Source organism: Oncorhynchus mykiss, chromosome 5 (genome assembly GCF_057628025.1).
Source record: "Oncorhynchus mykiss isolate SJ-2025 chromosome 5, ASM5762802v1, whole genome shotgun sequence".
Taxonomy (NCBI): Eukaryota; Metazoa; Chordata; class Actinopteri; order Salmoniformes; family Salmonidae; genus Oncorhynchus; species Oncorhynchus mykiss.
Genome location: NC_143026.1, coordinates 73,319,445 through 73,332,269, shown reverse-complemented (window position 1 = coordinate 73,332,269; position 12,825 = coordinate 73,319,445). Strand labels below are relative to the sequence as shown.

Here is a 12,825-nt window from a genome sequence, read left to right as displayed (position 1 = left end):
ATGCAGGCTTATATCTGGGATCTGTTTTAATAACCAAAAAGTGCCAGAGACCTCGGCACACAGACATCAAATCAAAGTTTATTAGTCACGTTTAGCCTGCACCAGGGGTTCCCAAAGTGGTGCCCAAAGTGGGGTCCGTGGAGGTACCGCTGCCAGATTTCAAAATATTTTTTACAATTAAATGTTTTTATTAATATTGCTAGCAACAACACATTCAACGAATTTTGGACAAGGGTTAAGCCTATGTGGAAAAAGTTTAGAGGGTGCAAAACAAAACAACTTAAGTATTATTAATCCACAATGTATGTTCTTAACCCTTAGATGCACAACATGGGCCTGGGAAGCTTGCAGGGATGTTGGTATCCACAGTTATCCATCAATTATATATTTTTTCAACTCAACTTCTTGTATTCCCCAAAAATGTTGGCCATAAACTGCAGAAGTCATAGTAAAACTGCTTGTACACTATTTTTATCACACTTTAAAGTAGGAGTTATTCTGATATTATGAGGGGTTCCTGATGAATTTGTTAGAAAAAAATGTGTCCCTGCACAAAAACGTTTGGGAACCCCCTGGTCTACCAACCCGGTCTCAGAGCAGTTCATATTATTCTGTTGTAATCCCACACTCCATTTAGTATGATATGTTACTTTTCGTATGGTAAGTATACATTTGTGGATGTCCATCACCGATTTCATATGAAATGTTACAAATTACAATTCGAGTTATATGTTACGAATTTGCAAAACGTACAATATGTTAAGAATTTGCTAAGCGTGTGATATGTTATGAATTCTAGTTAGGTGGCTAACGTTAGCTAGGATATTGGTTACATATCATACCAATTTGTGTGTCCTGGATTTACGTTTACTATGTTTTGTCTAGTTTATGTGACCAGGATGGACCTACAGGACACAGCAGGTGTAACCGTAAGGTGAAATGCTTAGGCTACACCTGAAATTGAACTGCAGATTAATGTTGTTTTTTTGACACAATGGGAAAATAAAAAGCACTTCTCTTTATCTCACATAACCAACAAATAGAACATTCTATTGATAAGCTACTGTTAGTGTTGAACTAAGCCAGTAGCCTATTTACTTACTTTTCAAGTTAGGGAGAATAGAATTTCCACAAACGATGCTTGCTCATTTGTGATTAGTTTGTGTGCTCTGCTGTGGTAGGGGTTATAATGACATCTAGCAATATAACAACACCGCTAGATGTCGTTATAACCACTACCACAGCAGAGAGCACAAACTAATCACAAACGAGCAAGCATAGCAAGTTAAACATAATTTATCTGTCAGTTTTTATATATATGTGAATATAAGGAGTATACATCTATGTGGACTGTTGTGGTTAGAAGGATGGTATCATAATCATCATTAACCACCAAGAGTTTAACTGGTTTGTCCAACAATCTAGATAATAGTTGCCCTTATGCACAGATCTAGGATCAACTTACCCGCCCCCAATCCTAACCATAACCATTAAAGGGTGAAACTCTAAGCTGACCTTAGATCAGTGCATTGAGGCAGCTTTCTCCCACAATACAGACCATCGGACTCCCCAGTGCTCTGTGACCTTTCTGACAGGATGTCAGGGAGACATAAAGGATGTCCCTTACTAACACACTGCCTTACTAAACACTAATAACAGGACAGCAGGACGGACAACCACGTGCGTGTGTGTGTGTGCGCGTGTGTGTTTTTTTTCCTAACGATGTGTGTTCTGCAGTTCCAGGGGTCTGAGAGGCCGGAAAAGAGTGAGAGTGAGATCTATATCTTTGCCTCTATTGCGAGTGAGTTGTGAGTTATCTCCTGTTCATCACACTGTATCTCATTGCACTAGGCCTTATAACAGGACATCATCTATACACACATTTATAACAGTAGGAGGAGGTGTTATAGCAGTTGAATAATGCATTATAGCAGCTGAAAAATATGTTATAACATGAAAGTTGTGCAAGAGGTTAGTTATCCTGAATACGCCATATGATTGCTCACTCTCTCTCCCCTCTCTCACTTCCTCTCAGACTCTCCAGTCATGCCAAAAAGTGAACCAGTGAATTTTATGGCCAACGACGTTGGCCATAATATGAGTCTCAGCGAGAAGAGTGAGATCCAAGTCGGCTGTATTGGTCCTTACATGCTGTATATAGACGTCAGCTGTGAGGGTCTGGATGGGAAGGCAGGCAACGGGACACTTGAGCTGAGGATGGGGAGAAGGGAGCTGGCCAGCTTCAGCCTACAGGCCACAGAGGAGAACTGTAGGGAGTCTCTCCTCCTCCACCAGACGGTGTACCTCAGGAATGGAGAGAAGGCCACTCTACACTTCACCTCGAAAGGCAAGGAGAAGAACTTGGTGGTGAAGAAGCTGACCCTGGGACTACACTACATGCTGGGGATGCAATGTCAACACTGAGGGGCTGGGGACAACAAGCACACACACACACACACACACACACACACACACACACACACACACACACACACACACACACACACACACACACACACACACACACACATATATATGCTTGAACAAGAAAGTGTAAGAATTGTTTTAAAGATGATATTCAGGGAATGATGATGAATGTATAAATGATGCAAATCTTTATTTTCGTTGATATGATATCAACTGACATGTCATGAACTTTCATGAAAATTATGATTCCATTGGTCTTTATAGTAGATACTATAGTAGTAGATAAGTTGCATGGGTTTTCAGTTTTATGCAACTTTTATGGTAATAATTTATTTTATTTAATGCCAATAAATCATAGTTTATGTATAGTGTGTGGTGGAAATGTAGACAGTGATATTGTTATGCATTTGTTATCTTTATTGTCATACTGTGTAAATTGTGAGGATAAGAATTGTTGCATGTCTTCAGAATGTGTGTCACATCAGAGTACTACTGTATTTCCTGTACCTGATCACTGACTGGTAAATTAGTATCAGTTTACATTCTTGCCTTATTGTTTACTTTAAACTCTTTCTCCCTCTCTCTCTGTTGGGTTTCGTCACCATTGCTCTCACCAGTCAGTGTACAGACAGGTAGTATTGCATATGACTGCTGTGAAATTGAAAGCAACTATAATGTTTTTATTGGTTTTGGCTGCCGGTGGAGTCTGACTGTGGAACAGAGACCATACTGGTCTAACCTGTACTGTGCTGTTACTCTATTAAGATTGTTGTTGTTGTGAGCTTAATGCACTTCTCCTCTTTTTATGGGAAACCTTTGTGTACCTTTTTTGTTTCATAAATAAAATGAGGTGATGGAACCTCTGTTTCACTGATGTCTCAGCTGAGTGTTCTACAGTGCACACACACACACACACACACACACACACACACGAGCGGGTCAGCCTGGACAGCTGTAGTTGCACAATTTCAATGGCACAATGCAAGTGGGTGTCACATGGGATATGCTACATTCTGCCAGACCTTTTCATACTGGACCTGAGAATTGAACCGACAACCCTCTGGTTACTTTCCTGCGGCTCTAACCTCTAGATAAGGGAGATATGCCTACCATGACAGATGAGACAGTTTGCCAGGGAATATCAAATATGTCATGTGATATTCATAGAGCCCACTCATTAATTAATGGCCACCGGACTATTAGATTGAGCCCCCCTCAATTTGTTTGTACACTGCTGCTACTCGCTGTTTATTATCTATGCATAGTCACTTCACCCCAACCTACATGTACAAATTACCTTAACTAACCTGTGCCCCCGCACACTGACTCGGTACCGGGTACCCCCTGTATATTACCTCATCATTGTTATTTATTGTGTTACTTTTTATAAAACATTTTATTATTATTATTTATTTTTTTACTTTAGTTTATTCTGTAAATGTTTTCTTAACTCTTCTTGAACTGCACTGTTGGTTACGGGCTTGTAAGTAAGCATTTCACTGTAAGGTCTACACTTGTTGTTTTCGGCACATGTGACAAATAAAGTTTGATTTGATTTGATGTCCCATGCTCCAGTACAATCAATGTTTATCTACCACCTTACAGCTTCTCCTCATGATCCCTCAGATCCTTAATTCTGACTCAAACTCTCCTATCATCTCACCCTATGGACATAGACATTACACAATATAATTCTAATCAAATAAAATCCCACAAGCTTGGGTGGTAGGCTTCCATGGCAATGTAAAGCGAGCGACTCAGTCGGCAATACACCGGCAAGAACCTAAAACATGAGTGGTCTCCTTGAATTATTAAAGTGATATTAATCATTGAGTTGAAACATTATATATGAGTGGGCTTTGTGAGGTTCTGATATTTGCTATTCTCAAGAAAACCATGTTTCAGAATTCCTCATCATCATAGGTCTTATCCTTTCACATCGACATGGCATCAGTTAATGTTCGGCACACAAATGTATTACCTTTAAACAGAACAGAGGATCCTCAGAGGGCCAGGAGTTTTACCTGGGCAGGTCACATGGCCAAGAACAAGTCTTGGTTCTACTCATCTTCACTTCCTAGTGGGTCAGTAACTGACTCTGGAGATACACACAGGAAACTGTATTTTCAGTGTTTGCGTGGGATTCTCCTGCCTGAGGGCAAAATGGAACACTAGCATGGACCTGTCAGCTTTTCAAATGAAGCAGGTTTGTAGGCATGTGTGTTAATAGCATCGAGGGTGTGTTTTTCCAGGGTTCCCTACCTGTTTCCTCTGTCTGCAGGTAATCAAGCCTGTGTCAGAAGGAATTTCCAAACAGTTCTTGTTTTGTGGTTTTCCATTTTCCAGGTGTGGCTTCTCACAATTGGTTCTCACTATCTTTCATCACTTGACACTTTTGCCATCATGGCTAGGTTTTATCCTGGCTGTTCCATGGTAGTACATGATGAAATGGTACCGATGTAGGATCTTAATTTGATCACCCTCTATTTTGGTTAGGCCAAGGTGTGACTAGGGTGGGCGTTCTAGGTTCCTTTTTCTATGTTTTTGTATTTCTTTGTTTTTGGCCGGGTATGGTTCTCAATCAGGGACAGCTGTCTATCGTTGTCTCTGATTGAGAACCATACTTAGGTAGCTCTTGCCCACATGGGTTTTGTGGGTAGTTCATTTCTGTTTAGTGTGTGTTGCACCTGACAGAGCTGTTTCGGTTGACTTTTTGTTGTTTTGCATTTTAGTGTTCAGTTTCGAATTAACATGACGAACACGTACCACGCTGCGCTTTGGTCCTCACCTTCTTCCACCAATGGCCGTTACACCTTGTTGCAAGAGAGCTTTCCTGAAATGATGGGAATTAAAACTTGTAGTCTATTTGAGGTTTAAAAAGGCTTCTGAAGTTTGTCATTTCAAAGTGGAAATGACAGTCTCAATTTTTGTTACGAAATATTTGTTAATTAACCCCTCCAATAATTACAATCCACATAATTAACAGTTCCCGTTGCTGCAGTCTTATTTTTCCTGCTGTAGCAAACTGGCTCAAATTAAGATCCTACATCTGTATGTGCAGCTTAAGCACACATATTGCCTCATATGATTGCAAGATGGTGGAAAATGTGAAGAAAAACAAATTCCCAAAAAACCCATTTGTTTGAACTCCACTGTTAGATTTGCTATAGCTCAAAAGTCAATCTGTTAAATATTGTAAATGTAATCTATCTGCCCACTCCTCCATACAGACCTTCTCCAGATCCTTCAGGTTTCGGGGCTGTCGCTGGGCAATACGGACTTTCAGCTTCCTCCAAAGATTTTCTATTGGGTTCAGGTCTGGAGACTGGCTAGGCCACTCCAGGACCTTGAGATGCTTCTTACGGAGCCACTCCTTAGTTGCCCTGGCTGTGTGTTTCGTGTGGTTGTCATGCTGGATGACCCACCCACGACCCATCTTCAATGCTCTTACTGAGGGAAGGAGGTTGTTGGACAAGATCTCGCGATACATGGCCCCATCCATCCTCCCCTCAATAAGGTGCAGTCTTCCTGTCCCCTTTGCAGAAAAGCATCCCCAAAGAATGATCTTTCCACCTCCATGCTTCATGGTTGGGATGGTGTTCTTGGGGTTGTACTCATCCTTCTTCCTCCAAACACGGCGAGTGGAGTTTAAACCAAAAAGCTCTATTTTTGTCTCATCAGACCACATGACCTTCTCCCATTCCTCCTCTGGATCATCCAGATGGTCATTGGCAAACTTCAGACGGGCCTGGACATGCGCTGGCTTGAGCAGGGGGACCTTGCGTGCGCTGCAGGATATTAATCCATGACGGCGTAGTGTGTTACTAATGGTTTTCTTTGAGACTGTGGTCCCAGCTCTCTTCAGGTCATTGACCAGGTCCTGCCGTGTAGTTCTGGGCTGATCCCTCACCTTCCTCATGATCATTGATGCCCCACGAGATGAGATCTTGCATGGAGCCCCAGACCGAGGGTGATTGACCGTCATCTTGAACTTCTTCCATTTTCTAATAATTGCGCCAACAGTTGTTGCCTTCTCACCAAGCTGCTTGCCTATTGTCCTGTAGCCCATCCCAGCTTTGTGCAGGTCTACAATTTTATCCCTGATGTCCTTACACAGCTCTCTGGTCTTGGCCATTGTGGAGAGGTTGGAGTCTATTTGATTGAGTGTGTGGACAGGTGTCTTTTATACAGGTAACAAGTTCAAACAGGTGCAGTTAATACAGGTAATGTGTGGAGAACTGGTAGGCTTCTTAAAGAAAAACTAACAGGTCTGTGAGAGCCTGAATTCTTACTGGTTGGTAGGTGATCAAATACTTATGTCATGCAATAAAATGCTAATTGATTACTTAAACATTTTGATTTTTGTTTTAGATTCCGTCTCTCATAGTTGAAGTGTACCTATGATAAATATTACAGACCTCTACATGCTTTGTAAGTAGGAAAACCTGCAAAATCGGCAGTGTATCAAATACTTGTTCTCCCCACTGTATGCTATTGCCCCGGCTGTTGATCTGGCTGTGTTAAAACTACAGTCAGATTTCATAGTTATGCATGAATCCCTTGCTGATTTAAAAACTTGTGCTTAATACGGGCAAAATGAAATGCATGCTGCTTTTAAAATCTTGTAAGAATGTTTCAGATGAACTACAGTCGTGGCCAAAAGTTTTGATAATGACACAAATATTAATTTTCACAAGTCTGCTGCCTCAGTTTGTTTGAAGAATGATCAGATGAATTGCAATTAATTCCAAAGTCCCTCTTTGCCATGCAAATGAACTGGATCCCAGAAAACATTTCCACTGCATTTCAGCCCTGCCATAAAAGGACCAGCTGACATTATGTCAGCGATTCTCTCGTTAACACAGGTGTGAGTGTTGACGAGGACAAGGCTGGAGATCACTCTGTCATGCTGATTGAGTTCAAATAACAGACTGGAAGCTTCAAAAGGAGGGTGGTGCTTGGGATCATTGTTCTTCCTCTGTCAACCATGGTTACCTGCAAGGAAACACGTGCCGTCATCATTGCTTTGCACAAAAAGGGCTTCACAGGCAAGGATATTGCTGCCAGTAAGATTGCACCTAAATCAACCATTTATCGGATCATCAAGAACTTCAAGGAGAGCGGTTCAATTGTTGTGAAGAAGACTTCAGGGCGCCCAAGAAAGTCCAGCAAGCGCCAAGACTGTCTCCTAGTTGATTAGGCTGCGAGATCGGGGCACCACCAGGTCAGAGCTTGCTCAGGAATGGCAGCAGGCAGGTGTGAGTGCATCTGCACGCACAGTGAGGCGAAGACTTTTGGAGGATGGCCTGGTGTCAAGAAGGGCAGCAAATAAGCCACTTCTCTCCAGGAAAAACATCAGGGACAGACAGATATTCTGCAAAAGGTACAGGAATTGGACTGCTGAGGACTGGGGTAAAGTCATTTTCTCTGATGAATCCCCTTTCCGATTGTTTGGGGCATCCGGAAAAAGCATGTCATGCCAACAGTAAAGCATCCTGAGACCATTCATGTGTGGGGTTGCTTCTACCCCAATCACAATTTTGCCTAAGAACACAGCCTTGAATAAAGAATGGTACCAACACATCCTCCAAGAGCAACTTCTCCCAACCATCCAGGAACAGTTTGGTGACAAACAATGCCATTTCCAGCATGATGGAGCACCTTGCCATAAGGCAAAAGTGATAACTAAGTGGTATACATTGATATTTTGGCAAGGAAACATAGCAAGGAAACTCCCCAGACATTAATCCCATTGAGAGCGTGTGGTCAATCCTCAAGAGGACTTTTGGCCACGACTGTACATGTTAACTCTTTAGATGGTTCTCCAATCGCATATGTTACCGCATATAAATATTTAGGCATTTGGATTGATATCAATTTGACGTTTAAAAAACATACATATGAGCTGGTTAAGAAGCTAAGACTTAAATTGGGCTTTTTCTACAGAAGCAGATCATGCCTTTCTCTCAGCAGTAGAAAGCAGATTATTCAGTCAACCTTTTTATCTGCTCTTTCTTATGGTGATTTTATTTATCAAAGTACAGCTGCTACTATTCTTCAACCTTTGGATGCCATCTACAATAGCACCCTTTGTTTTGTTACAGGTGACAGTTTTGATACTCATCAATACATCCTGTATCAAAAGGTTGGCTGGACTTTGCTAAAGACCCGAAGATCTCTACATTACTCCATACTACAAACTTCCATCTTATCTAACTTTTCTGTTGAAGTATACACAGTATGACATATTGTTACATATTCTTACCTCTTTGTTGATTCATATCTATTGAATTGTGTCCATTTTCTGTTTCAGTAAGAATTCTTAAAAAGTGTCAAATAACACAGCCATTTGCACAAATATGAAAACCCAGATGGTATCATCATAAAATAATATAAATTTAGATCATAAAGGGAGAAACCTTACCTTAAATTGAGAAGATATTTACATTTTTCAGTTAAGTGCCTGCACCTGCTGTCCTTTAAATTAAATAATTAATTTGGGCAGTTAGGTAACAGCAAGAACCCCCAAGAACTAAAGAGGTTCCTCAATCCCACCTCCTGTGGGGTTCCTTGCTGACCCCCTAATTTGATTTGCCTAACCCATTCACAGTATTGGTTAACTCTTGAGGTTCCTAGGCTCTCCACTGAGCTAGGTAAACCTGATTTTAGTTTTAGTGAACCGTATTGCTGGAACAAAATTCAAAAAATACATTTAATCTTAATGTTCTGGTGCCATTTGGACAATTTAATGTATTGATGGGGACTTATTTGTGGAGGAATGTAACTATTGTCATGGGTGATTTGTAATGTTTGATTTGTGCTTCCAGTGACTGTATTTTTGTATTTTAATGTGTGTATATATATATACATACTGACTGTACAAAACATTAGGAACACCTTTCTAAAATTGAGTTGCACCCATTTTGTCCTCAGAACAGCCTCATTCGTCAGGGAATGGACTTTACAAGGTGTCAAAGCATTTTACAGAGATGCTGGCCCAGGTTGACTCCAACGCTTCCCGCAGTTGTGTCAAGATGGCTGGATGTCCGTTTGGTGGTGGACCATTCCTCATACACATGGGAAACTGTTGAGCGTTAAAAACCCAGCAGCATTACAGTTCTTCACAAACTCAAACCGGTGCGCCTGTCACCTACTACCATACCCTGTTCAAAGGCACTTCAATATTTTGTCTTGTACATTCAACATCTGAAATGGCACACACACACAATCCATTTCTCAAGGCTTAAAAATCTGTCTTTAACCTGTCTCCTCCCCTTCATCTACACTGATTGAAGTGGATTTAACAGGTGACATCCATAAGGGATCATAGCTTTCACCTGGTCAGTCTATGTCATGGAAAGAGCAGGTGTTCCTAATGTTTCGTACATTCAGTGTATATGTTGTTTATAATGTGTATATTTCTGTTGTTTTATACAAGGCACATCTGAAAAAGAGACCTAGGTTGCATTATGTCCTCACTGTTAAAATGAAAGTTTAAATAAAAATCAATAAAATACTTCCCTAACTTCCCTCCTTCCCTAAGGCCTTACCCCTTTGTAGATGAAGGAATTGGATACGTGCAAGCAATATCATGGAAGCACTGAAAAGCTATCCAATCCCCCTGCTGCACAGACAGACAAACAGACAGTCAGACACAGCTAGAGAGAGTAATTCCCACACTCTCTCCTCTCATTGAGACAAACCCATGGGTCGGGATACATGGGCGGAAAAAGAACAATAGAGAGATGTGCAGGACCAGGGCCAACTCTTTTCACTGTGTGTGTGTGAGTGTGTGTGTAATAATTTGGTGTGTGCTTATATTGGTCCTAATTGGTCCTAATTCACACATGTAAAAGTGTCTATTAATATTGAATTGAAAACAAATGTTTTGCATATCTGAACTCTCTCTGAGACACCCTCAGAGAGAGGAGTCACGGCCAGGGTCTGGCATTATCAACGGCGACCCTCAAGCTATTAGGGTGCTCAAGGGCACATTGACTGATATTTCACCTTTTCTGCTCAGAGACTTAAACTAGCGACCTTTCAGTTACTAGCCCAATTCAGTTACTAGCCCAAGTGTCCAGCTGTACTAACCCCAATGAAAACAAAGCCTATGAAGTCACCACAACTATTTAAATCAAGACAAGGTTGGGTTTCGACAAGACAAGGTTTGGTTGCGACCAAGACAAGGGTGGGTTTGGACATGTGTGGGAGTGCTTGGTATCATTCCAACTTATGCTGAATAGGTGCAGGGATGAATTACTCAGATGAATGAGTCAGTATAGAGTTTACACTACTGATCTCTTTCCTGTCATCACAAGGAAAGTCCTACTACTACATTCTCTGTCAATTAAATTAGTGAAGGCCTCCCATCGCGATGCTAGCTGTGCCACCAGAGATTCTGGGTTCGAGCCCAGGCTCTGTCGCAGCCAGCCGCGACCGGAAGGTCCATGGGGCGACGCACAATTGGCCCAGCGTTATCCAGGTTAGAGAGGGTTTGGCTGGCAGGGGTAAGGGATATCCTTGTCTCATCGCACACTTGTAACTCCTGTGGCAGGCTGGGTGCAGTGCACGCTGACCAGGTGTACTGGTGCGGCTGGCTTCTGGTTTGGATGTGCATTGTGTCAAGAAGCAGTGTTGGGTTGTGTTTCAGAGTGACTCTTGACCTTCGCCTCTCCTGAGTCCATACGGGAGTTGTAGTGATGAGACAAGACTGTAACTACTACCAAATGGATACCATGAAATTGGGGAGAAAAAAAGGGGGTAAAAATAAATAAATTAGTAAAACACAAAATCACAAAAATAACAGGTGCCAATCACTGAATCAATGAAATCACGGGTGGCAAACAATGAATCACTGAAATGTGCCAAACACTTGCAAGAAATCTCCTATTATGAACCATTAAGTCATGTAATATCAATACAGTAAGCAGTCCTTCTCACAAAATCGTCTGAACAGTTTGGCCTACAAACTATTATGACCCCCTCAATGGTATTTTGTACGAACAGGTGTGGTATATGGCCAATATAGCATAGCTAGGGGCTGTTCTTAGCACAACGCAACGCAGAGTGCCTGGACACAGACCTTGGCCATGGTATATTGGCCATATATCACAAACCCGCGAAGTGCCTTATTGCTATTACAAACTGGTTACCAATGTAATTAGAGCAGTAAAACTAAATGTTTTGTTATACCCATGGTATACGGTCTGATATACCATGACTGTCAGCCAATCAACATTCAGGGTTCGAACCATTTCTGAAACTTTGAACATTCCATGGAGCACCATTAAACACATTATTAAAAAATGGAAAGAATATGGCACTACAACTAACCTGCCAAGAGTGGGCCGCCCACCAAAACTCACAGACCAGGCAAGGAGGGCATTAATCAGAGAGGCAACACAGAGACCAAAGATAACCCCGAAGGAGCTGCAAAGCTCCACAGCTGAGATTGGAGAATCTGTCCATAGGCCCACTTTAAGCCTTCCACTCTAGGCTTTACAGAAGAGTAGCCAGAAAAAAAGCCATTGCTTAAAGAAATAAATAAGCAAACACGTTTGGTGTTCGCCAAAAGGCATGTGAGAGACTCCCCAAACATATGGAAGGAGGTACTTTGGTCAGACGAGACAAAAATTTGGCTTTTTGGCCATCAAAGTAAACGCTATGTCTCATCACCCCAAGAATACCATCCCCACCGTGAAGCATGGTGGTGACAGCGTCATGCTGTGGGGATGTTTTTCATCGGCAGGGACTGGGAAACTGGTCAGAATTGAAGGAATGATGGATGGCGCTTAATACAGGGAAATTCTTGAGGGAAACCTGTTTCAGTCTTCCAGAGATTTGAGACTGGGTCGGAGGTTCACCTTCCAGCAGGACAATGACCCCAAGCATACTGCTACAACAACACTCACGTGGTTTAAGGAGAAACATTTAAATGTCCTGGAATGGCCTAGTCAAAGCCCAGACCTCAATCCAATTGAGAATCTGTAGTATGACTTAAAGATTGCGGTATACCAGCGGAACCCATCCGACTTGAAGGAGCTGGAGCAATTTTACCTTGAAGAATGGGCAGAAATTCCAGTGGCTAGATGTGTCAAGCTTATAGGGGGGGTAGTTATGCACGCTCAAGTTTTCAGTTTTTTTGTTTTATTTCTTGTTTGTTTCATAATAAAAAATATTTTGCATCCTCTAAGTGGTATTGTAACGATTTTTGTCGTCTGAAGAAGAGGAATCGGAACAAAGCGCAGCATGGTAAGTGTTCATTACTTTTTATTTAAACTGAACACTAAACAAAAATAACAAAGTGAATAACCGAAAGCGAAACAGTCCTGTCAGGTGCAAAACACTAAACAGAAAACAACTACCCACAAAAACCATGTGGGAAAAAGCTACCTA

General features: G+C 41.7%; 1 protein-coding gene across 1 annotated transcript; it reads left to right on the top strand.

The window, feature by feature from the left end:
• The first annotated feature begins 1,696 nt into the window (after window positions 1-1,696).
• LOC149983572 (uncharacterized) lies at window positions 1,697-3,286 on the top strand. Its single transcript, XM_090235837.1, has 2 exons — window positions 1,697-1,801; window positions 2,036-3,286. Exons 1-2 carry the CDS (start codon window positions 1,723-1,725, stop codon window positions 2,422-2,424), a joined length of 468 nt encoding a protein of 155 aa, XP_090091963.1. The 5' UTR covers window positions 1,697-1,722; the 3' UTR covers window positions 2,425-3,286.
• Window positions 3,287-12,825: the final 9,539 nt, after the last annotated feature.